The sequence below is a fragment of the Scomber japonicus genome, chromosome 7 (genome assembly GCF_027409825.1).
Source record: "Scomber japonicus isolate fScoJap1 chromosome 7, fScoJap1.pri, whole genome shotgun sequence".
Classification (NCBI taxonomy): domain Eukaryota; kingdom Metazoa; phylum Chordata; class Actinopteri; order Scombriformes; family Scombridae; genus Scomber; species Scomber japonicus.
In genome coordinates, this window is record NC_070584.1 from 24421323 (window position 1) to 24447414 (window position 26092).

At 41.7% G+C, this 26092-nt stretch overlaps 1 protein-coding gene across 5 annotated transcripts; it reads left to right on the forward strand.

Moving 5' to 3' along the window:
* rfx2 (regulatory factor X, 2 (influences HLA class II expression)) lies at positions 1-26092 on the forward strand. Of its 5 annotated transcripts, none has more exons than XM_053322614.1 (18): positions 1-113; positions 11266-11374; positions 11949-12038; positions 13793-13875; positions 14782-15052; positions 16383-16457; positions 17800-17981; positions 18181-18300; positions 19175-19296; positions 20127-20245; positions 22938-23050; positions 23215-23366; positions 24074-24171; positions 24356-24505; positions 24606-24814; positions 24977-25130; positions 25274-25316; positions 25755-26092. In XM_053322614.1, the coding sequence occupies exons 2-18, from the start codon at positions 11267-11269 to the stop codon at positions 25874-25876; spliced, it is 2211 nt and encodes a 736-aa protein (XP_053178589.1). In that variant the 5' UTR covers positions 1-113; position 11266; the 3' UTR covers positions 25877-26092. The 5 variants fall into 5 exon arrangements, with proteins under 5 accessions (XP_053178589.1, XP_053178591.1, XP_053178594.1 ...); XM_053322615.1 differs by lacking the exon at positions 1-113 and adding an exon at positions 527-607; XM_053322616.1 differs by lacking the exon at positions 16383-16457.

Sequence of the window (26092 nt, forward strand, 5' to 3'; positions counted from 1 at the left end):
CTTACCAACGGGCGCAACACTCACAGCAACAGCAGCAGCAGCATCTGGAGGTCACCGTGGGAGAGTGGGGGAAAAGAGAGCAGAGCCAGGGCACAACTTTTCTCAAGGCAAAGGTGACTATATCCTTATAGTATTTTAAAAAATGAATTAATCTAAACGTGGAGAGGAGAGTACTCTGGGAGCCTTGCTACTTAGGCAGTCTTGGTTATTTTCCACAACATAAGTTTCCCTTCTTTTTTGTGGCATCCGCCCCTAAAGTTGAGAGAAACGGCTTTCCACTTTTCATTTAAACTGCTGTTAATAATAATAGTAGTAGCTTTGTACAACCCCGCTGTCAGTTCAGGGGGAGAAAAAAAATCTTTATTTATTTTTGCTACACTTTGTTGTACGATAGTGTTCATGTTAATCCTACTCTTAAATATGATTCACCATCACTGTACACTTGTTGCTATGCTCTCTCCGTGGAGATGTGTGGACGCGCTTTTTAAAGCTCGATCCCAGCCTGGATGGATGTGCTGCTGCGGGGCTGAGGCTAGCCGTCAAGCTTCGCTCAAAGCTCCGGCTAATGCTAATTCAGACAGCAACAGCGATGAGTGCAAGTCCAGCTGTGAGTTTGTCATGTTGTTCACGGCTGCTCTGTCTTGTTTGTCACGATATGGACTAACTTTTCAGCTTCGTGGTGTGTTTATTTATTTATTTTGTATCGCGTTTTTTGTTTAAAAAGCAGGTGGCAGCGTTTAGTGTAGCAAGCTAACGTTAGCAACTAGTTGCTGGAGGCTCAGGACTGAAACTCACTTGGGTTAGGATTGAGAGTATAGAAACTCAACAGGAGAAGAGGATAACTTTCATTTTTTTTACACCTCACAAATTGAGCCTTAAAGTAAGCTTTAAGAATAGTCGAAGCACGGTTTTATGAACGTAGACACTCACTCGTTTCCACCTAGCCTCCCCGTGGTATTCACATCAGGAGCACAGTGGACTTAAATCACTCCTTAAATCACTTACTGTATTATATTTGCTATGATCTAAAACCGTAGCATAGTTCGTTGCTTTCGTAAAGTTTTTGGCTTTGAATATCTGGGAATGTTATACAGCTAGGTGGTGCCATGATAGTGCCTCTTCATAGTACTCGGTTTTGTTTTTACAGTCTTGGAAAAGAGATTCATTGTGTAAAAGTTAAAGAGGCTATGTGCTTCAAGAAGTAGGCAGCAATAATAGTAGACTTATACACTTAGTAGTCTGTTTTGTAACTAATTTCATCACAAGAAGTTTATTTTTCTGTTTAGTTTTGGTGCTAAACTGTCTTAATTTTATACTGATGCTATATCTGATGCCTTTTAACAGAGCTGTTATCAATTTGTTTCCTAATAGCCATGTTGTTCACAGTCTTACTGCTTCAATTGTTCATCTGGCAGGTCTCATTTTGGGTCGCTCTTGACCTCTCTGCAGAGTCAAAGGCTCATCTCAATCTGAGCCATATAGCAATAATGAGAAACCCAGGAAAACTATACCCCCCATGAGTTTAAATCCCCCCCTCTTTCATTAGTTTTACAGTGTGGTTTGTGGCTGCTTTCCACCCTCCCCCTTTTTGCATACCTTTTAATCTCCTTTTGGGATTTTTTGGTGTGTTTTCGTCTCTTGAGATAGATTAATTTCTAATGAACTATCTTCTCAGAGACAGCTGTCAGGTGCTCGGTCATTTGTGATGTTGTTTGCTATCGAAGCATCAGGAGGAATCTTTGCAGCATGAAAAATGCGTCTAATTAATGCCCTCTCTGCCTGTTTTTTTAAAACAAATTGGGTTTAAACTTTCAAATGTGCGTTATTTCCCTAAAGTATTCATCTTCTAAAGGAGGAAAGATTATTAATGCGGTCTAATATGTACTTTCTTTTAGATTAAAAGGTGTTACAAAGCAGGTCTGAGCATGCTTATATTAATCATAATCTGCACAATATATTAAAATGTGAGACTTTTCCTCTCCTGCTGTTTTTACTCCCTCACTTTTTTTGGCTGGGGTGTGCATGGAGGATGAATTGAATGCACATCAGCAGACGACTTTTGAAGTAGGTGTCAAAGAGAAGGAGAAAAAAAAAACACATAACTTTTGATTGGTCGGATGAGCCCTCTTCAGCTACAAAGAAAAATAAAGAAATAAAAATGCGCTTGAAAAACTCTGTGTAACCCCCCTCCACCACCAACCAACCCCACCCCCCAATTTGAGCGTGACAATGTTATGTTTACATGGCAACTTGATACACAAATACACCCAAAGTCATGGAAAGAAAAAAAAGGGGGGATGGAGTGGGCCAGTGGGGGTGGGTGGTGGAGGAGGAGAGGTGAAATGTTATTCTTTTAAAAAGTCAGTGTTTTTAATCAGGTTATTTTCATCTCACTCTGTCTCTCTGTCTCTCTGTCTCTGTCTCTCTGTCTCTCTCTCTCTCTCTCTCTCTCTCTCTCTCTCTCTCTCTCTCTCTCTCTCTCTCTCTCTCTCTCTCTCTCTCTCTCTCTCTCTCTCTCTCTCTCACTCACTCTCTCCTCTCTCTTTGTGGTTAAAAAAAAGTGCTGCATAGCTCTGGCTTGCAGAGGCAGGCCAGAAAGAGAAAAAGGTGTTTTTATAAAGAAGAAATTAAACAAAGTGGAGAGCAGCTGGTGGTCAGTCGGTGGTGAGGTTAACGTATTTCATCGCACTGTTATGTAAGAAATCTCTCAATTTGGCTCATAAAGTTAGAAAAAAGGGGTTAAAGGGAATATATTTTAGTATTTCAAGCAGCGTTGTTGTAGGTTATATGACATTTAATCACTTTAATCTACAACACTAAACACTAAATGAACGTGTTGTAAAGTGCAGCAGTGACCAAACTGTGACCCGCCTGTATTGGCACAGCCTGCATCTCTCTGATTGTGGTCATGCTTTGATCCATTTCAGGGATGAGTGCCACTGTCGCAGACAATTATACACCTTTATTTTATTTTATTTTATTTATTTACTTGTGTTTTTAAGGCTTAATAATCCCTCTATCTTCTCTCCTCTTTTTCTTTTTAAAGCATCTCTAGAGTTGCTGCTGGTATGATTGTGTGTAGCAGTGTTCACCATTACCTTGTGCCATTTTGAGTGTTTAATGGACCTGTGTGTGTGTGTGTGTGTGTGTGTGTGTGTGTGTGTGTGTGTGTGTGTGTGTGTGTGTGTGTGTGTGTGTGTGTGTGTGTGTGTAGTACAGTTTAGCTATCAATAGGACAGCTGCAGCGGTCTCTTGGGCAGCGGGGTGACCTGACACAGCTTTTGGTCACATGTTTTGTGTGTGTGTGTGCATACATGAGTGTGCTTGTGTCTCTGTGTGTGTGTGTATATATATATGTGTGTGTGTGTTTGCTCGTGCTGTATTTAGCTTATCTTGATGAGGCCCACTGCTGCCCTCGGGGAGAAGTTCCCAATCCAATCGCCAGCTACAGATATAGACACGGACACGAGTCACTACCATCAGTTGTTCACATATAGAGCTTCATTTACCCCCTGCTGTGTGCACATGTTTTGTTGTTGCCCCTGATATTAACATTAACATTAACATAGTTTTAATAGTTTTTTATCACATAGCTGCAGTCAAAAAGGCATGTCAGGAAATCACAGAGCAGAGAGGAGTAGAAGAAGAAGAATTGAGAGGAGGAGGAAGAAAATAGAAGAAGAATGCCTTGTGGGGCTTGTAAAGTGGAAATTAATAGTGTCATTTGTACACATGAACAACGTCTCCGTCTTCATAATCTGCTGCTTTTAATTATTTATAAGAATCTGTTGAAAGGAAAATAGTTTTAATTAGTAAGAGTTCCTCCTCCTCCTCCACGTCTGTCACATCAAGTCGGCTTACGCTGCTAGGATACAAAGAAATACACCTTGTCATCTATCCATATACACCCCCACCATCCTCCTCCTCCAAAATAAAACACACTACTGCTGATTGGCTCTCGTGCAGCAGCGGCAACAAGTCGAAACCAGTCGAGAGATGAAATGTTGTGTTTTTTTTTTTTGGTTTTCTGCGTAGTGTCGTCAGGAGCATTCTTCACATTCCACCTGTTTGTATCGTAGCTACACGACCGCTAATTAAATTTCCTGCCACAAACAGACAGACAAGGCACTGACATTTGCATTACAATGACAGACCACCCCTCCCCTCCCTTCTCCTCTCTCACTCTCTCTCTTTCTCTCTCTCTCTTCTTTCAGGCACTAGTATATAGAAGCCCTACTCCGCCTCTTCATCCTCTTCTCACTTTTCCTTTCTTTTTGTAGAGTTTTAAGCTAGTTTGTTAAGAGACGTTTAAATAAAAAACAAAAAAGGGGGTTATGTAAGTGTAAAAGTATAAAAGCAGCTACTCAGTAACCACCAGCCTTCAGACGGGTTAGATTTTGACACATTTTGCTAAAGAGGTCAGACCCAGACAAGTATTTTTAGGGTGTTGGGGTCTCTCTCTTTTTTAATGAGGAGATTTGGTCGGGAACAATAGGAGAAGACGTCGTCGTTGTCGCACAGTTTCAAATAAAAAAAAGAAAAGTGGAGGTTTCTTTTTCTTTTTTTATACAGTGCAGCCCTCAGATCTCATTCCTCCCACTCTTTAAGCTTCAAAAGAGAGCAAATGTTAATGTTGCAGTGTTCAATACTGAGGAGGGTTTATAAAAGCAGCGGTGGTATGCTTATTCTTATTTTTCGTGTGTAAGCATTGAATAGTGCAAGTAGCAGATCTGGAAAGAAAGTAGTAGACATTAAAACAAACTGGAAACAAAATTTAAAATGCCTGTCTTAATGTGAACTTCCATGCAGGAAACAGTTTTATGTTAAATCCTCTGCAAACAACACTGAGCAATTGGTGAATGAGCATATGAATGCTGCTCGGATTATGCAATACATAATTTTTTTAGTTTTAGAAGCATATCGTGCCCTGAATCTGGCTCCTTTCGACCGCAGAGGAGATGATGATGATGATGATGATTCAGAAACCCTCCAGACGTCGTTTCGGCAAATGTTTTGTGCAGAAATCATTAGTTCAGTAGCAAATTTGTGGACTCTCAATGTAATTAAGTCCACTTCATTTGTGGCCGGGTGTAACAGCTGCTAAGACGGAGTTGGGCTCTAAGTAACACCACTTTAGTTTTAATGTGAAAGGGTGAATTTAATGCTTGTATGACTAAAAATATGCTTAAACACATTGAGGTAAACACAATAACCCTCACATACTGTTCATATTCTCACAATTAGTCTCAATAACAAACTTCTGAACCACATATCATTCATAAATACCTCGTCAGTCACAGATAAATGTGAGATGAATCCTTTAAAGAAGCTTTCAGAGAGCATAAAGTAAAATGTATTTAAATTAATTGGCATTAGTCTAGTATTTTTGTGCAATATTCAGCTATAAACTGTTAAATGTGTTTTAATATCAAGTGTCCTGCATTAAGTTTGTGTGTGAAACAGGTATTAAACACTTTAATTCTCAGGTTGATTGTTAGGACTAGCGTGGCACCTATTTACAGCACCAACAACAGACTCTTGGATCTGTCCCCGATTTTAAAGTATTAACTGGTGAGTCATTGTTTGTGTGAAGCAGCGCCTCGTAAAAAGCTGTACTGTACATACAGGAAAATGATCCTCGTATCTGTGGTAGGCAACGCTCGCCAAGAAGGAAGACGACTCCTCCACAGTGCAACGTAACCCTTATCTGAGATTCATAGGTCAAGATAGACGCAGCGCACCATCACCGCCAGTATCTGAGGTCATCTGTGGAGAATGTGGATCTCTCTCTCCTGGGAAATAAAACTCCCAGGTCTCACAGGTCGGAAACACACCTGTTTTAAAGAGAGCAAGCGAACGTCTCTCTCTCTACGTTCTCGAGTGTTGTTTTACTTCCACAAGGAGACGATTGCAAGTCTGGGCGAGGCTCAAGTGTTCGGATACTTAATCACTCCAAAAGTTGACAGTCTTGATGATTAGTTTTGATTTAACTATGTCACTTTGAGAAGAAACAGTGACGTTACCTCGAGGCAAGTCGGTTCTTCATTGTGTGTGTCTGACAATTAGCGGGATATGTCTCGTAAAACTTGTTAAAAGATTTCAACGAAATTAGCAGGAAACGCACGACGAGACAGTCGGGTTAGTCAGGAAGGTAGAGAGGGTAGAAAATTAAGAAAATATATATATTTAATTGTAACAAGCTCAAGTGTCTTTTTAAAAATATTTTATTATAAATCACTCATTTTGAGGATTGTGAAACCTTGGCAGGTGTAACAAATCAATAAAACAGATATTATGTAATATAACTGTTGACATTTCCTCTTCTCCGTCGTCGCCACAGTCAGGTGAGCCGAGGGAAGTCGCTTCATTTCGTGTCATGAGTATGGCAGCCTTGAAACACATCAGATAAATACTCGTGGAAGGACAGAGACGCCCACATGTGTACGAGGATATTCTGATTACCTTCCCAGTTGTAACCACCACCCCCTTCCTTCCCTCCCTTCTTCCTTCCTCCTTGTGTTTTCCAGTTTTTAACTTCTCAAAACGTGCACATTTTCTTCATCTCGAGATGTTACAGCGATGAGGTTGGAGGAGGGGTTGTGGAAATCTGGAAAGGGTTAGAAGAGGTGGGGCGTTGAGGGGTGGGGGGAGGAAGTTGCTAGTGTGGAGAGAGCATGGGCGAACACACAATCTCCATGGCAACGGTTTGATCTTGCTCTCCGTGTCTGTCAGGCCTGCAGCACACATGGTGACAGAGTGGACAGGTTGTGCTGATGACCAGAGGTGGGGAGGTGAGGGGCGGAGGGGGGGGGGGCGCTTAGATCAGACACTGTGGTCGGTCACTACCTCTTACTTCTGCTCTCTCTTTCTCTCTCTCTCTCTTTTCCTCTCTCTCTCTCCCCCTCAAACTCTGCCATCAGCAGACCCCGAGAGCCGCTTTGATTGGATTAGCCGTGAATTAATGAGACAGGCTTGAAGAACAGCCTCTGTTGTGGAAATCTCTTATCATATCTTAATTCGCTCTTTGTGTGAGCGCGTGTGCCCGACTGATCTTTATAGGGTCTTTTAATGAAATCAAAGAAAAGCAAGTCAGACTGGAGGTTTTCTTCTTTTTCTTGTCTTTTCTTTTTAAACCCCAAAATGACGATAGAAATAATAGACTACATGAATTCTCAAATTAAGGAGCTTGTGTTAAATTAAAGAAGCCTGTTGATTTTTACTGTGGTATAAATGTTAAAGGTATGGCAGAGTGCTAAATAATAAATACATGTCCCCCTTCAAAAGCAACAAGTGTCAGCCTCTGCCTTTGCTTCACTTTCCCCTATCACAGTTTAGACTAAAGAGCTTTTTTTACTATCTACTCCTATAAAGGAACTTTTGGAAAGACTTGTTTTTTTTTTTCTTCTTTTTTTGGGAGTGTTGTTTTTGGGTGGCATGAGTGTAAAAGCAAACCTCGAAGAATAGACTGTTGTATCCCTGATGACTTAAACATTCCTCCTCCTTTTTTTTTCTTCTTCTTTTTTTTCTTTTTCTTTCTGACCTCCGAGTAGTTACAAAAACAGAGCACTTCATCCTGTCCTCTTCAATCAAGTCATCCTGTCCTCTTCAATCAAGTCCAAACCGGTACAAAGTCTGTACATTTTTCTATAACTACAACCCGGGAATAACTCAACCCTCTCTCTGTCTGTCCCCTGGTGTCTGAAATTAATAGCTTACATAGTATTTATTGTTGTAAGTTTCTACTTAGCGTGAGATAGAGGGATCAGGTGGAGGAGGAGGGGGTGGGGAGGTGGGGGGTGGCATTGTTTGGTTTGGGAAGTATTCTGTTGGTCGCATAGCAACAGGCTCCTGGAAACGGGAGTGGACAGTGTTGCCACTAGCAACCGTTGTTGCTCTGCAAACAATGTGGGCCAGTGCAAACATGAGCCAAGACTGCGGGCTCCTGCTTTTTAATTGAACATCTGTATGTGTTTTTCTCTGATTGAGCCCGGTGTAAGTTAGATTTGTCAGTGACAGATGTTTAAAAATCTCGTCCTGTCCGTTACAGACTTTAGGGTTAGTGGGAGTTTGTAAAGGCTTTGCAGTCCTTAAATATTCCTGTCTTGTCTCTGTAAATCTTTTAAAACTCAGGTAAATCTTTATAAGGAGGGACTGTGGTTGTAGTTATGTGCTCATTGGGGGATTTGCCTGAATGAAACCAGGCTCGCAGACGTCTGTGTGCATTTTTTGAGTTTGTGTGTGTGTGTGTGCCTGTGAAGTTGTCTTTAGGTTAGGAAGCAGAACGGTTCGGTCCACCCCCCCTGCTGTGAGCTACCTTTGTGCATTTCAGAGCTGCCGGTGGGGAATTTGTGTGACTTTTAACCTTCTCTGAACGCTAAGCTAAGCGCTCCTCCTCTCAAACCCAGTGATTTGGCACACTTCATTATACCGATTTAAACCCGCCGCTGTAATTGAGCTTTAATGAATGAAAATGTGCAGGTCAGTGGTCTGTTTCCTGATCCCCCCCACCACCACCACCATCACCCTCTTGCTGTGCCGCCCTCTTCTTAATAAAGAAGACCTCAAGCGTGTGTCACTTCCTCTGTTATATATAGATACATAGATAGATGGATCCACAGTCAAGACAGCCACATATAACATAAAACACATCTTTAACTATCCACAGGTAATAAATAAATAATAATAAAATGTCAGTGGCAGAAAAAGTGCCCTGCAGTATCTTAAAATATCTAAAAAGATATAAAAACACTTAAAATCAGTGTACAAGGCACACAAAAACGACTAGTCTACAAATCTACAAGTGTATTTATAACTCAGCTGACACTCTGTAGACAAATTCCTCTCTTTTTTTTATAGTGTTCGCTCCTTGTTAGCATCATTCTAATAATAGTTTTTTTGGGGTATTTTAACGACGTGCAATAAAGAGGTGCAAAGTAAAAATCGTAATAGACTATGAGAGGCTTTTACATACGAGTGCTAATTGACTCAGAGGTCTGAGCTCAGACCCTGACACACGGTGCTGTGTTTTCAGAGGACTGTGTGTGTGATTAAAAAGATTGACACACATCAGAGATTTCGACATTGGCCTCCTCCAACTCCGGTCTATTAGTCATTTAAGCAGAAGCAGCGTCTTCGCCTTTGGCAAAATCTCTCCACACACACACATGGAAAATGTCAGTGGTGGCACGCCCAAAAAATCAGTTGTTTTTCTGTCTTAAAGGTACACGCTCTCTGATTTTGCTATACCCCCCCCCCCCCCCCTATTCTCTCTTCAGACCCCCATTTATCCCCCTGTTTTCACTTTAAAATCTGTGAATTAGGTACATTTTATATATATATATAAATATAAATATAAATATAACTATAAAAACTGAAAGTGATAGACTCGCCCTTCCTGTGAGTCAACATGTTATTTTGATGCAAGGGAAGAAAAAAAAAGTCAAAATGATCATCATCGGGTTTCTTTGAGTCGAGATAACAGTTTGTGAAACATTTGCTTGCATTGATCATGTGGTGGGGTGTTTTTTCGGTGGTTTCCATGATGACTTCATGATGTTGTACTTAGCGGCAAAGTTTTAGACATTCTGTCACATTAGCAATGTTAGCCTATGTCATCATGGTCTCCAAAACTATGCAAACCTGCCACAAAAAAGGATGTGACTTCTGTTTTGTTTGTTAGTCAGATTAATTTCCTCTTCCTCTGCGTCACCGTTGAGGTTTCCTTTATAATTCTGACTCATCACAGTGGTGCCTTTTCATTTGTTTTTGTTTTTACTGTACCTCAAAAGCTTTACCTTTAACTCCTCAGTAGGTCTCACATTAGATTAGGCTGAGTTGTGTCATGTATTGGTGGTTTGATGCAACGGCTGAACGAGACAGAGGCTTGTTTTAATTGTTTTAAGAGCTTGAATCGTGAGTCAGAAAAGTTCGGTTTTAAGTCTTGAGCAAACCGAGAGAGGAGCCTGCCAGCCTGCGTGCACCTGTTGCGTTTTTCTAACAGCCCAGCCGTGCAGATTACTGAGTAAAGTCTCCTTCCTGTGAATTAAAATAACATTTGTAGAGCGTGTCCAGAATTATGACTAATCACAGGGTGTCTTGAGCAGGTTGGGTCTTGTGGATCTGAACTGTAATGCCTCCTTGGTTGAGATCGCAACTCCCGTCTACCTACAGACTTTTTCCTGCTGCTCCCGGATCCTGGATTTCTGCCCCTAAAACCCATAGAATGGCTCATCAATTCAACCCCTCAGAGTGCCGTATCTCTCCCTCTTTCTAAAATCCTCCTTCTCCCCCTCTCTCGTCTCCTTGCAGCCGCACTCCAAAAGTTCCTGCGAGAGAGAGAGAGAGAGAGTGCGCTTTATAAAGAGGGGGGAAATAGAGTGAAACAGTGAGGAGGAGGCGGCAGGGGTTGTGAGAGTTGGGGGTGGTCGTCATGGAACCCTCACCATAGCAACCGACAAACGTTTACAAAGCATTGAGGAATTTCCTCATATCAGCTGGATTATTGGAGCCCTCAGAGAACAGCTCTCGTTCGAAACAAACGCTGGATATCATCAGGACCCTGGCAGGGGCTGGAGCCCCACTGCCATTTTCATCTTTTTTCCCCCTCCTTCGTTTTTTTTTTTTTTCTTTTTTGGAGAGAGTGGGGAAGTTGTTTTTTTATCTGCTTACTCCCCCTTGCAGCTCCATTCTTCTCTTATCCCTCCCTTGCTCCCGCTCTTTCCCTCTCTGTCCTTTTTTTTGAAAAGAGAGCCTTTGTGTCACTCCATTTTTAGCTCCCCTTTGCTATGCTACACACATTGTCACCCAGTGGAAAGCCGAGTGGCAGCAATGGGTTTGGTCCTCAGGAAGCAGTTCAGTCCTTTCGGTAACTTGAACTCCTGTACTGTAACTTTCCCACCTGGGTCCGTCCTGTCAGCGGGACAAGAAGTGTCTGTGTAATACTGTTGGGCTGCGTATTTTACCATTGATTAAGGCCGAAGGTGGGCTGCCTCTGGAGCTCTGAAGGCTTCACTGGCTCAGCTTGACTTGGCAAAGCCAGAAACCCCCTGGGGCACAATGAATGCCCCGGTGGCTCCAAGAAAGATGGGGGTGGGGTGGAAAAGCATTTATTTAGTATGGCTGACCATATGTATGACTTGAAAAGCTCTTATCCTTTTCTTTCACGCTTCACTACTACCTGTAGAAGTATTTCTTCAATCCTGTATGAAATTTAACCCCCCCTCCGCTCACGTCTTTTCTCTTCTCTTTCTTCGCTTTCTTCACCAGCATGCAGAGCTCCGAAGGAGGGTCAGACACAACGACCAGCGTGGCAACGCTGCGGACGTCATCATCAGCCCAGGCTCCTGTGGTACAGCCTGTCCCAGCCTCTCAGCAGGTAGGGTGACACCTCTGCCGCGCTCACTGCTACCATAATTACAGGAGAAATGGGGAAAACTCTGTCACAAGTATTTGCAGTAAGAAAGAAGAAATTATATTAGAAACCAAACCAATTATCTGGACAACAGGTCTCTCCTTTATGCCACACCTTAAATAAATAATATAGTAAATATTGTGTTTCCAAATCGTAACTTATCAACAACTGAAACCGCCACCCCTCCACTCTGCCAACAGATGCTTCTTGTATCCATTTAACAAACTAGCTTTTACCTCTCCTTGAGTTATTCAACTGTTACATCCATTTAGCCATAACCTATACCTATAGAAAGCCAAAATTTCTGTTGTCCATTGCTTGTAATCAGTTAATCAGAGAAATGTGGGCTTTCATTTATCTTTTATTCTTTTTCTCTTGTAAGGAGCATAAAACCTTGCTTAAAGCGGGCTTAAGGAAGGCATTTGTTGACAGTCATATGTTAACAATGATGTTTGTGTGTGTGTGTGTGCGCGTGTGTGTGTGATTGTGAGTGTGCGTGCATACCTATGTAATTGAGTTATGTCTTGTATCTACACAGAGGGTGCTGGTTCAAGCCACAGGCTCAGCTCAGAAGGGAGGACAAGTACAGCAGCTTTCAGTACCCAGGGTTCAACAGGTTCCTCAGCAGGTACACAGTGCTGTACATACATATACAGTGCTGTGAAAATATTTGTACACCCCTTGACTCTTTTTGTTCAGTTTTTTAACAAATTATTGAATTATTTTAACTTGTGACTGAGCCTTAGACCCATGCATTGTTATCTTTTACAGTAAGATAAGAAAACTATATTATTTCTATCAGTTCAAATAAATGGAGCCCAGGATGAGCAAGATAAGTAATGTAGTCTGCTTCTGAGGTCTTATTTGTGTCACTGACAAATATTTTAACTATTCATGTCTCATTGGAGTCAGAATTTACATTCAGGTTAGATAACAACAGTCACACTGGAAGAGTTAGATAGTAGACTGTTTGGATAATAAACAAGATAAACAGTCACCACACCACTGGGTGAAGATCCCAAACTTTGCAGCCCATTCATTCCACTGAAAGCTGCTCATGCAGAGCTGAAACGTTTGTCCTGCTTCCTCCCTGTGCCTGTCATGGGTGCGCGTAAGTGTCTTTCTCTGGCTGAGCCTGCCCCACTGCCCGCCTACATAAATGACATACAAATAATTTCTTTATACAACTCTTAGCTTGTTTTGATGAAGTATTAGCCCTAATGGTTGTTAATCAAAAAGTTATTTTTAAATGTGTGATGATGAGGAGCCTTGCTAGCAGCATGTCTTTATGGATGGTAATGTCTGATGGTCACCACTCAGTCCTGACTGAAATATTTCAACAACTATTGGATGGATACTGTGACATTTTGTACAGACATTCATGATCCCCAGACGATGTGAGACCAAACCCATCAGCCTCAGCTGTACACTGTGTTAAGTGCTATTTAGTAAATATTAGCAAGCTAAATGAACATGTTCTAAATGATAAACATTATATCTGTTTAGCGTCAGCATGTTAGCATCGTCATCAACCTTAGCGTTTAGTTCAAAGCACCACTGAGCTGCTAGCATGGCTGTAGACTCGTTTTCTTAGCCATACAGCTGTCTTTTCTGTGATGATGTGTAAACGTCTTCTCTAGGTGTCAGGTTATAATGAGACATGCAGTTTAATGCAGCTTGGCCACTGCACAGCCCAGTCATGTTCCTGGGGGCTTGAACCAAATCCCAACACCGAATCTGTGTGATGTCTTAACGTTTAATGTTGAATAGCAGGAACAGACCTGACTGTCTGCTGTTAGCTGCTCTTTGGTGTCAGGTGATGTCACACCAACCATTAAACCAGCTAACAGCAGGTGGACAGTTAACTACCTGTTTTTCACCATGTTTTTCCTTCAGTATGTTATTCATTATCAGTTGTGATGTTTGTCAGATCAATTTATCAATACAAATAAATTCAGTTATGATTTTGTTACATTATTATTAACTTACATGCTAAATTTACAAGTCAATTTATTAATTTAATCCACTCTTTTATGATTTAGTGATGGTGTTTCCATTGAAACAAACACTTTTACTCCTAATTCCTTTACAGTGTTACTGCTGTTTACTTATTATACTTATTTGACACCTTAAATATTACAGAACATATACACAAAAACCTGCAAACAGCCAGTTAAGCTTTTAAATATTGAAATCTGACAAATAATTGTACAATAACAAAAAGGGGTGGACAGACCTTTTCACTGCACTGAGTATATGCACACATCCACGTGTGCACATGCAGTTATATCAATCAATTTAAGGAAAGGTAAATTATAATCTAAGTGACATCCTGTGAAATCTCAAGTCAGTGAGTATATTTCTACTTTAATTTCTCTGCAGGTTCAACAGGTGCAGCATGTTTATCCATCGCAGGTCCAGTATGTCGGAGAGAGTGGAGAGGCTGTTTACACCAATGGAACAATGTAAGAAGTGTTCATAGCAAAATAATATGACGCATGTTTTTATTGTGTAGTTCTACTAGACCGTGGGTAAAAGCATAACTTAAAAGTCTCACCCCACTCAAAAATGTATTGTGCCTATTGTTATTTCATGTGCATGTTTGAGCTGCACTGAGCAGAATGACAGATGTGCAGCAGTGGACAAAAAAATTCAAGGGGAGAAATTTCTCTGTCCTCACTTTAAGTCTCAGTTTAATACACAGACATATGAACAAGGTTTTGTGGAAGCCAGTCATGGTCCAATATGCACAACCAGTGATTATTTCAAGCAGTGTTTTTAAATGACTTACAACATGTCTGTTAGGAATCCTCAATAGTTGTTTGTGTTGGGGAAAAAATAATAATACCTATATAGAAGGAAGTCATTTTTTAACATTTATGTGCTTGTGTGTGCATATAGTTTTTTATACTCTCCTAGTTTAAAGGAGTGACTTTAAGACACTTAAGTTTAATAAAACACTTCAGCTTTTAAAATTGTGCAGACACAACAATGTGAATAATATTTGGCTCCACTCCAGCTTCAGTCATCTTGAATTATGTATGAAGAAGTGCTGGATGAGGGGCTTAATAACAAAAATGACTTTACAGACTGCTTTTCTCATCATTTTAACTGTGGCACATCCAACTGCTTTTAAAGTGGCTCTAATCAAAACGTCATTAAAGCTAATTGAAGCCAAAGTGAAGTTTTTCTCCCACAGTTTGATGTCTGATATGATTCCAGTATAACTAAATATTTTGATGGCATTAATTATATTGTTATAATCTTTTAAACAGAGCCTGGTCTTAAATGGCTCTACTGTGTGAGATGTTCTAAAATTCATCCGTGGTCATGAAGTTTACTGCATGCTAATTACAATGATCTGCCCGCAGTCGAGCGGCCTACTCCTACAACCCCGAGGCTCAGTTGTACGGGCAGAGCAGCGGCGGTGCTTACTTTGACTCGCAGGCCGGCGGAGCCCATGTCACCACGGTGGTCTCCTCTGCCAGCGGTGGGGTGCCCCCTCATGGCATGGTGGGCATCGCCATGGATGTGGGCAGCAGCCACATCATCTCCAGCGGCAGCACCTACCTAATCCACGGAGGAAGCATGGAGGGAAGCCGCAACCACATATCACATTCCTCTCGCTCCTCCTCAGCCATGGTGAGCAACACCCACCTCCCAACTGTTGTTTTAGGGAATCTGCTGCACGTTTTCCATTACAGAGGAGTTAATGAGTAAGCAAAAAAAAAAAAAGTTGTAAATCAGAGGTTTACACCCTCCAAAGACTGAATGGCTGTGACACTCAAGTCATTGAACAGCACTGAATACACTGGGAAGATTGTTTTCTCAACTTCTCTGAGTCTGAATTGTAGATTTTTCTTCTCTAAAAGACATGAATAAGAGTTTTGTACAATATAGCGTACCTGGCAGACATCCCCATTTCCATATGGGGGGTTATGTGATGCTCACTAGAGGTAACTGTCATCACTGCTATGTGAGCCTGAGTCCTGACCGCCCAGCCTCCCGGGACAAGCCTGTCAGGCAGGGATAGACACTCAGGGGCTTCACAGCAACCTGAGTTGGGGCCTCCTGGCTCAGCAGTAACATGCAGAGTGGAGCAGGGCTGAGAGAGCCTGTAGAATCGGGACACTGGCTTAAATAATTCAGCGCTGCCTTGTTTCAGAGGTTTTTCACAGGCACTTGAGCGCCCTGCGAAACAAAGCAACCCTTGGGGCTCATTACCATTTGGCCAAGAGCCCTCGGGAGTCTTCTTAAGGCTTGGAACACTGCCTGTTTCTTTTTTCCCTTTTCTTCTGTGTCTCCAGTTTGGCTGCAATACACATCTTTTCTTTTCTTTTTTTTTTGACTTGATTTTCTTCCACAGCTCAACAGAACGTCCCTGGTTTTGTGATTCACTTTACCAGCCAGTTGGACTCCCTTACTTTTTGTTGTCCAAAGAAAGAATTATACGTCAATGTGTTTTAAACCGTGACACTCTTGCTTGTGTTGTAGTTACAACTTACTCCATCTGATTTTTTTTAAAGAATATTCTTTTATAAGTTGATATGGTGGGGTGGGGGTAGGTGGAGGGGATTGTTGACCTATTGTCTCCGAGCCTGACGTGACCTGTGCCCCCTGTTTGTGGTTCCTATTTGCATACATTAGAGTGTCTGACCGCAAGCCTTCACTGAGCAGCTTAACCCTATGAGTCCCTTGATTTGCATGCTTTTGTTAGCCAATAATGGTTTTGGCTGGAACACTGACTGAATTGAATGGAAATGCAGAGATCTGGCTGCTCGCTAACAGTCTCATTTCCTTTATCTGTTTTGTGTCTTTATTTATTTATTTGTTTTTTATATATATATATATATATATACGTCTGCTTATTTCTGTCTCATTTTTTAAAAATCTCTCTCACTCTCTTGCCTCCTCCCCCTTCTGTGTCCAATCTTTTTTTTCCTTTTTTTTTGCATGCTTCTTCTTTCTTTAGCTTGAAATGGCGATTGAAAACCTCCAAAAGTCTGAAGGAATTGCAAGTCACAAAAGCAGCCTGCTCAACAGCCATGTAAGTCCATCAGGAACTTTCTTTAAAAAAAAAAAAGGAAAAAAAAAAAAAGGACATGAGAGAAAATGACAAAATAAAAAGAAAGAAAGCTGTGGCTGAACCTGTTGGCAGTGTGTTTCTACTTGTGTTGTGCTAAAGTTGAACACACACCACCTACTGCTAGCTTTACTTTTACTCTGCACTGTCCCACTGACACGCATTAATTTGTCCCGATTAGTTTTCATCCTCGATCTGATCTTGCATTTGCTGTCACTCTTTGCTTAAATATGTATCTCGTGTATGTGTCTTAATACTCTGCATGGATTTAATGCTGATTGATTTTTCAAGATTTCTGTTATTTTATACTCCTGAATATATCAAGACATGCACTTTTATTGCAGTATAACTATAATCTCCTCTTGTGGGGATGATGTCACTCACTTATAATGAAATTTAAATGGCATTTATGACACTGTCATATAGGGCTGGACTATATGGGCAGAATCATTGGAATGACTATTGGTGCTTTCACAAAATATTCACACAATGAGATTTTTAATAAATAATCATCAGTAATGTGGATATAATGTCTATGTGGATAAAGGCAGATAATAGAACAGTCTTTTTAGCTCAGAAAATTATAATTTCACTGTAATGCAGCCTTTAAAAGCATGAAAAGACAGTACTTATTCCATATCACAATATTACAATATTCAAGAGACGATCTCTATAGAATATCACCATATCAATATAATATTGATTTATTGCCCAGCCCTACATTCATGTAAAACACATTTGTGTCTCCATCCTAAATGGGAAAATATGGAGTTTAGTTGTTATTTTTATGTTCCAGCTCTTAACCTCAGCTGCCACTTAACAATCTCCACATTATTTGTATGAGCTGTTGAAGTATCAGCTTTAAATCTGCTTTGTTAATTGGCCGTCGTATTTTTCGTACAAATTTTATATAATAACGGTCAAGGCCATGACTGTGTTCCCTTTAAAATTGACTCATCTTGGAGATTTTTACAGAATAGTTAAATAGCTCTTCAGATGTTTGAGTGTTCACTCAATCAGCCATTCCTCCTGCTGTAGTCACTCACTGCTTCACTCAAGAATATAAATGTACGGGCAATGGGAGTGCAATGGTCTCTGTGGTATTAAAATAGATTATGTGATGTGTGTGTGTGGTGTGTGTGTGTGTGTGTGTGTGTGTGTGTGTGCCTTATCTTGTCTTTTGATGTGATAATAAGATCCACTGCTCCTCTCTTGTTGCTGACCTGGTGAATATCACAGAGCCGATGCATGGGTCCATTTGGACTCACCGATTGTGAGACCATGTCTTCTTCTGTATGTTTTTTAGCTGCAGTGGCTGCTGGACAACTATGAGACTGCGGAGGGAGTGAGCCTGCCTCGGTGCTCCCTGTACAACCATTACCTGCGCCACTGTCAGGAACAGAAACTGGATCCGGTCAACGCGGCTTCCTTCGGCAAGCTCATCCGCTCAGTCTTCATGGGCCTCAGGACCCGCCGCCTCGGCACCAGGTACAAACAGGAAGATGATGTTGCGGACTTGAAGATGCTGATAACAGTAATCATGTAACCATTAGAGATGTGACAAGTATGATGATGCTTATAGGCATTGGAGACTTGCTGATGGAAGAGGATAATGATAGTGATTACACTGATGGCAAGTCTTCTCCTCCTCACTGGTTTCTGGCTTTTCTCTCATTGAATCCACCAGAGGCAACTCTAAGTATCATTACTATGGCATCCGGGTGAAGCCAGACTCTCCGCTTAACCGGCTGCAGGAAGACACCCAGTACATGGCCATGAGGCAGCAGCCTGTCCATCAGAAACAGAGGTCAGCCCTCTCCTTAAAATCACTTAACATTTCCCTGTCTTCCTCTCTTACACTTCAGAAATCCTCCTTTTATTCTGTGTTGTCTTTGAGTGTTTGCTTCATTTAAGTTTAAAGATTGTGTATAAATCTAATTTTAATATTGACAACATTTATCCCCTAACAGCCGCCTCACTGTCATCACCGATCCTCTGTTGCTCGCTGTGTTTTCTCCTCAGCTTTGTCCCTCCTGTTTCCTTCTTTAAACTCTTGCCCTCGCCCTTTTCATTTTCTTTTATGGTTGCTCTTCTAACGTAAGACATTTAACCAAACATGCAGTGCGGCTGCGTTCAGTGCTGCCACAATGTGCTCACGGTTTTTTTTTTATGGAAGCAGTGGTGCATTTAATACCCTGTTGCAATGTGTCAGGGCAGATTTGTATGTACTTCTGTGATTAATTCTCATAAAACATTCATAGTGAAGGCTTGCATGTTTGTTTAATTGTGTAAAATGCATTCTACTGACAGTTTTTAGGACTAGAATGTATACAAGTAACTGCTCCATTGAGTTTCCTCTGTGATGCTTCATTAAACTGAAGTAAGGCAAAACATTTTTCACAAATGGGGAAAAAAACATCAGTTAAAGCAGTAAAATGTTGTAAAGTTTTAGGAATGTTTTCCTTTTAAACACACTTCTGGTGATTTCATTAATTAGTCCTCCCTCTGGTTGAAGGTGTGCTTACCCAGGAGTTATCTTGTGTGGGTTTTCATTGGCATTAAAGCCTGCATACTGCCTTCCTTTTATGGCACATCCTGTCTTTTTTTTCCTGCCTGTAGTGCTCCCAGACTTTGCTAACACAAATGTCCTGCCATCTCCTCTCCTGTGTGTGTGTGTGTAGGTTCAAACCTCTACAGAAGGTGGACGGTATGTCCGACAGCTTGTGTGGAAGCTCTCAACACTGTAACAACACTCCAGAGCAGTCGGTGGCTGCTCAGAGCCAACATCACCAGCAGTACATAGGTAAATATACGAGCTGATTGGCGGCCACCACGACCGTGTGATTTTGTGATTCCGGGGAATAGACACCTGTTTTAAATTATGGTATATTTTTTCCTTAACATAATTACCGGGTGAGATAGAGAAACACACATGATAAATGTCAGACTTCATAACATTTAATGGCAGGCATCTTGCTTATTGAGACAATACATTTTCTCATATTATATCTGGACAATGTTCAGAGAATCATGTCCGAGCTACCCTGCCACACATGTAGCACACAGCAGGAGACTGTCTGTGTTGGACACGTTCTCACCTACTGGAGATACTCTATTTGGGTAAGAGGGGGGGGTGGCGCCTGGGTAGAGTGTGCAGAAGGCAGGATAAAAAGTTTGCCTGTAATTTGATGTTTTTAAGCTTTAACCCAGAAATTTGCAGGAAGTCATCTCTCCCATTAGCATTAGCTTCACAGCAGAGTGCTCAAGCTCAGTCAGAATGAAGATAGAAACGTCATCAACATGCTGACTTTGACTTTCCTCACTGTGAATTATCCGGAAAATTACCCTCAGTATTCATACATTGGCTCAATCGGACATTACATGGACTTTGTATGAGGGAGCTGGCAGAGTAAAGTCCTCCAGGTTATGTCTGGATAACCTCAGGGGTGCAGTGAATGTGTGAGAGGGGGTAAAAATAGGTCATAAGTCTATGTTGACCTCCTGTAAACTTATATTATAATATTCTTTACGTCTACCTGTACAGTTTCCATATGTTTCCTGCCCCCATACTCCCTGGTATGTGTGTGTGAGAGAGATAAATGACACTTGTCTTATCTTTTTTCCTTCATGCAGATACGTCCCACACCTTACCTCCGTTTCCCACTCCTGACTTGGGCACCCAACCTTTGCCCGAGCGCATCAACATGAATGACATCAAGAAGCTGCAGACGCTCTACAGAGACCACTGTGAGGTAGGCCACATCACAGCAGAGCTCATTTTTATTACATCTTCCACCACCTTTGAGACTTTGGAGCAAATATTTACATTTTGACCTGTGGCTCGCTCCCCTTGGTTTTTGTCACATTCAGACATGCAGCACAGCTCATCCCTGGTTACACGCACACACACTGCTGTCTACTTCCTGACTGCGGGTCGTCTTCAGCAAGCCTCTCACCGTTACAGTTTGACACCATGAAATTATTATTTATATCACCGAAAATCACACATTTGCCTCAAAGGGCTTTACAATCTGCACAGCATAAGACAGCCTCTATCCTCAGAGAGAACGAGGCTACACTGACATGTGATTAATGACTGGAACAGCTTTCTACAGCTCTCTGTGGATTACTATTAATCCTAAACAAAGTGGAAAGAAGGACACAAACAGTAAAAACCTCACAATGCCATTTATGGCACTGTAAATTGTATTGGCACTTAGATGTATTCTGCTATTAGATCAAAACTTAATTATCACATATTGAGGTGCTGACCTGCTGGCAGATTGCTTGCAGTATTTTAAGCACAGATTCACCTCCTAAAACAGGCAAAATAAAACATTTAAAAAATAAAATAGATATAAAAAAGACATCATTCAACAGGCCGGTTAGCTGAGCACAACTTTGACAGACTTGAAATAAAAAAAATGTCTATCAGGAAAATGTATCTCACAGGTTGTACAACATAATTCAGAGACAATGTATCTGATAAGACAAGAGAACAACTCACCACCCCCTGGACAAAAATGCACAGAGAACGAGAAGAGGAGAAATAACATTAAACATTAAAATTTGGGGACTTTACAGGCAGGAGGGAGGCTGTGATTAAAGCAGTGAAGCTCTGGCTTTATCATATTATCCCTGCCCTCCCCTTGTCCAGCCTCACCACGCTCCCTTTGTTCCAGCCGTCTTTTCATCTCAGTGCAGCTTTCAAGACATGCCAATTAACCTTTCAGCGCGCTGGGTGGACATCTCGGTGTCTTTGTGGTGGCCTCCCCTTGGGCCTTTGTGTCGCCTTGTCTGTGGACAGGCACATGGGCTTCTGTCTTTGTCTGCCAGCGCATTTCTGTCACTCTCACAGCTCTCGTTGCCTCTACGTGTTTAATGTTTATGCATCTCACTTTTTTCTCCCTCATTTGTGAGCCAACAGTGACCTGTTAACACATTAGCCAAGGCTTTTATTAACTGCGTTTAAAGGTGCAGCACAAATAAGTTTGCTTCAAACATTTAAACAATACTTTATTTCTTACATAACTTACTAAAGGAGTCTCTCTCTCTGTCTCTCTCTCCTTTTTTTAACAGGGCTGTAAACAGACTTGTATCCGCTGTCTGTCGTACTTATATTTATCAATGTCATGGTAACAGCCAAACATTCAGGCTTCAGTCATTAAATGAATATTTAAATACAAATGAATAGATGGTTAATAAAGCACAGGGGGAAACCACAGTGTTTGGTGTGTGTGTGTGTGTGTGTGTGTGTGTGTATGTGTGTGTGTGTGCACAGATGTAAGTTAAGATTTGAGTGTCTGCCGCAGGCCTGCTCTGTCTGTCTGTGACCATGCATGTGAACACGTGTTATTTCTCCTCCACACATTTTTTCTTTCTTTCTTTTCCTTTTCTTTTTCTTTTCTTTTTTTTTTTTTTAAGGCATGCTGTTTTTCCTGCACAGCAAAAAAAACAAAAAACGGTGGAGGCAAAACGCTTCTTGTTCAGAGGGGATGGGGAATTCTCCTTTTTGTTTTGGAGTTCTGTGTTTGACCTGTTGCTGGGGGCAACCGTAAACAAGGTTGCCATGGCGACGGCTGGAGAGGAAGCAAAAACATATCATGTGATTGAAGCCCTACGCTGCTGTGTAACAAGATCCAGCGGCAAGTGCACGTCCTGCCAGATAGAGAAAGAGGAGAATCTCTGGGCAATGTAGAGATAGACGGTACAGTTTCAAGCCAGAAACAAAGACGTTTGACCTCCGCTGTGCGTTGAGTCAACCCGACCCCTTCTTCCTTTGCTTTGATGAACAGTCTCAACAACTCCTTCAGCTTTAGTATTTGTATTTAACCACAGCAGCTTTGTTGAGGTTTAATCTGTTAATTTTTAACACCAGGTTTCAGCTTTTTAGAGACCCTAAAACTGTCATTTATGATCACTAGCCTGCCTCTGCTTTGCATTCATCTGTGTGCAACGTCACCAGCTTTCTAAGAGCCTCATACATATGAACAGGAAAGAGGAAGTCACATGGGTTAGTTCAGGTCAGCGCCTCGCCAACGATTGTTAAGAGCAGACGAATGCACGGGCACGCATAAATCTATGAGACTAATCTGCTTTCTAAAAGGCGAACAGGATACTAAGTGTAGAGTGGAATCAACTTCAAATAAAACTCCAGATAAAGGCTAAATGTGGCCTTTAGGATCTTCCTGATGATTAATGTGCAGGGAGCTGTGTTTAAGCTGGCTCATTGTCTAACCAGGAGGGCCCAGAGCGAGCGAGAGGCTGCCTGCCCGCCTGTAGAAACTTGGTGTGTGTCTGGTTGCCATGGTTCAACTCTGTATGTTTTTGTCCCCCGTCCTCCCTCTTTTCCCTCCTTTCTTCCCTCCCTCCCTCCTTCCCTCCCTCCCTCCCTCCCCCTCTTTTTTCTCTTCCCTCCCTCCCTCCCTCGCTGCTCTCCTGCAGGCTACTTTGGATGTGGTGATGAACCTCCAGTTCCACTACATTGAGAAACTCTGGCAGACCTTTTGGTATTCAACACCGCCATCTAGTGACGGAAGCACCACCATCCCCAACAGGTCAGATCACACAGGCCACACACACCTTTAGAGTAGCATCTGAGCTCTATTAAATGTTTTTTTTTTTTTTTAACTGAATATGATGTAAAAATGTATAATTGAGTATTATTTCAAAAATGGCATCATTAACTGTTTTTTGTTTTCTTCCTCTCTTCTGTGTGTAGTGATGATGACCTGGAAGGTGTGATCCCCAGAGAGAAGCTGGTCGCTCTGTGTAAATACGAACCGATCAGACTATGGATGAGGAGCTGTGACCACATCCTGTACCAGGCTTTGGTGGAGATCCTCATCCCTGATGTGCTGCGACCCGTTCCGAGTCAGTATCTCTGTTACTTTTTTACTTTTTTACTTTTTTAATACGCAGTTTGGGCGCAACATATTAAGATAAGAGATATTCCTTTATTAGTCCCATGAGGGGGAAATTTACAGCGTTACAGCAGCAAATATTACACCCGAAATACTGATTCTATTACTACTATTTAACTATTAACTATGCATTAATGTTAAAATATGTTTTATGTTCAATATCCATAAACACAAGTTATTGTACAGACTTTGAGCTACTATGAAACAGTGAAAGTTTAAAAAATTCCAAATCCTTTTAACATGTTGTCAGTGTTCCTAACACTCTCCTGAATCACTTTATTTTAATGAATAAAAGTAAAATCTTATTATATAGGTCTAGTTTTCTATTGTGGAAACCTCAATAGTTCACACACCCAACATTAAATTCAGAGATTTTGATGTTTATTTTATTACAGACCTGCTTGAAAAGGGCCCTATAAAATCCCTTTTATTTTTTCCAAAATTTCGTTTTAATTTTTGTGAATCCTGACAGAGCCGTGGCCAGCCACTTTGCCATGCTTACATTGTTTTGAAGTGGGATGGGCTCACCTTAAAAATAAATTCAGTTTTAATCGGCCAATTCCGCGATTCCCCTGATCACGGAAATCATAGGGCCCTACAGTCATAGGGAGATACGGTCGATTCAGTTTGTAATTCAAGGCTGTTTTGTTCCTTCAGGCACTCTCACTCAGGCCATCCGTAACTTTGCCAAGAGTCTGGAGGGATGGCTGACGAACGCCATGACCAACTTTCCTCAAGAAATCATTCGCACCAAGGTAACAGGAGAAACACTCTTCTCCATCTGTGTTTCTACAATATTTGTTTAAGATTGAAATTGATATTACCTGATATTAAAATGTTTTTATAGTGATAACAGAAATGTGTTCTCTGAAATAAATTCATATCAGGAAAAATGAAATCATTGTCTGACACATTTGTTTTGGTGTGTGTGTGTTGCAGGTGGCGGTGGTAAGTGCGTTTGCGCAGACTCTGAGACGTTACACCAGTCTGAACCATCTGGCCCAGGCAGCCCGCGCTGTTCTCCAGAACACCTCCCAGATAAACCAGATGCTCTCTGACCTGAACCGCGTCGACTTTGCCAACGTTCAGGTGCTCCTCTCTGAGATTCTAAATGTTCGGTGCAGACTGACTCGAGTCGACTCTAGCTGTTTCTTGCTGACCGGTCGGGTGTGTTTGTTTTCTCTAACAGGAGCAGGCATCGTGGGTGTGTCAGTGTGACGAGAGCGTGGTTCAGCGTCTGGAGCAGGACTTTAAAGTCACCCTGCAGCAGCAGAGCTCTCTAGATCAGTGGGCGACCTGGCTGGACAACGTGGTCTCTCAGGTCCTGAAACCCCATCAGGGCAGCCCCAGCTTCCCCAAAGCTGCACGCCAGTTCCTGCTCAAATGGTCTTTCTACAGGTACGGGTGTGACCAGGTGGACTGTTCACACTTTCCTTAAAATCACTGCATTAGTCTAGTTTTTATACTCAGTTTTAGGAAATGCTCATTAATCTGTTCAGTGTTGACGCAGCAAACAGCATTTTATAGTTTTTATTTCCTCTCCGTGTGTCCGTCCTGCAGCTCCATGGTGATTAGAGACCTGACTCTACGCAGTGCAGCTAGTTTTGGCTCCTTCCACCTGATCCGACTCCTGTATGATGAGTACATGTTTTACCTGGTGGAACACCGTGTGGCTCAGGCCACCGGAGAAACTCCTATTGCCGTCATGGGAGAGGTAAAAAACAAAAAAAAGATATCTAATGAGGGGAAGCACGATCATTGCTCACTTTAATGACACTGATTGTAAATCATTATGATTGAAAATTGTTGTTTTGTTGAGTCGGTCAAGTACTGAAGATCTCATCTCTTGACTTACAGTTCAGTGATCTGAGCTCCATGATGCCGTCACTAATGGAAAAAGGTAAGCCTGTTTATCTCACAGTAACATCACCGTTAACCAGCTCCAGTTTGCAGATGTTGAAGAAGAAGTCATTCTCATTCTCATGATTCTGATTCGCCAATCAGTTCTTTACGAATTTTACAAATGTGCAGATGTCACTGAAGTTTGACGTGCCATCGTTGTCCAAAAAACAATCACATTGTTGCTCGGTGACATAAAGCTTTTCTTTATTAGAACGAACAGAGCAGAAATAATTAGGTGATTAATCCTCAAAGAAAATTAATTGTCAACTATTTTGATAATCTGATTGTTTTTGTTTTTTTTGTGAGAAAAGCTTTCTGTTGTTGCTTTAAATCCAGCTGTTTGTCTTTTTGCCCCATCCTGACTCATCCTCACAAATTACTTAAAACTAAACTTTTTCTTTTAAATTAAACAATCCCTCCCTCCCTGTGTCAACAGACGCGTCCTTCTCTGATGAGATGAGTGACTTGGGCAGCGATGCAGACACCTCCAGAGGTCCCACTGAACCAGCCGTTAAGAGAGAGAGGATTGAAATGAGCCACCCTCTGCAGGAGATGTGAGTCCAGTCCACAACAGCGCCGCACACCGCATCAGCCAGTGTCTCTCCCCGAAAAGATGACCCTAATGTGGCTTTCGGGGGCCGAGCACACTGCATCCCTCTGCAGTCGATGTGTGCAATGTACATAAAGAAGAGAGTAGCAACGTCAGTCCTCCCCTCACTAGCGTTTGTCAAGATGGTAATCTTTCTCCCAGGAAGCAATCTGACGTCTATTTTT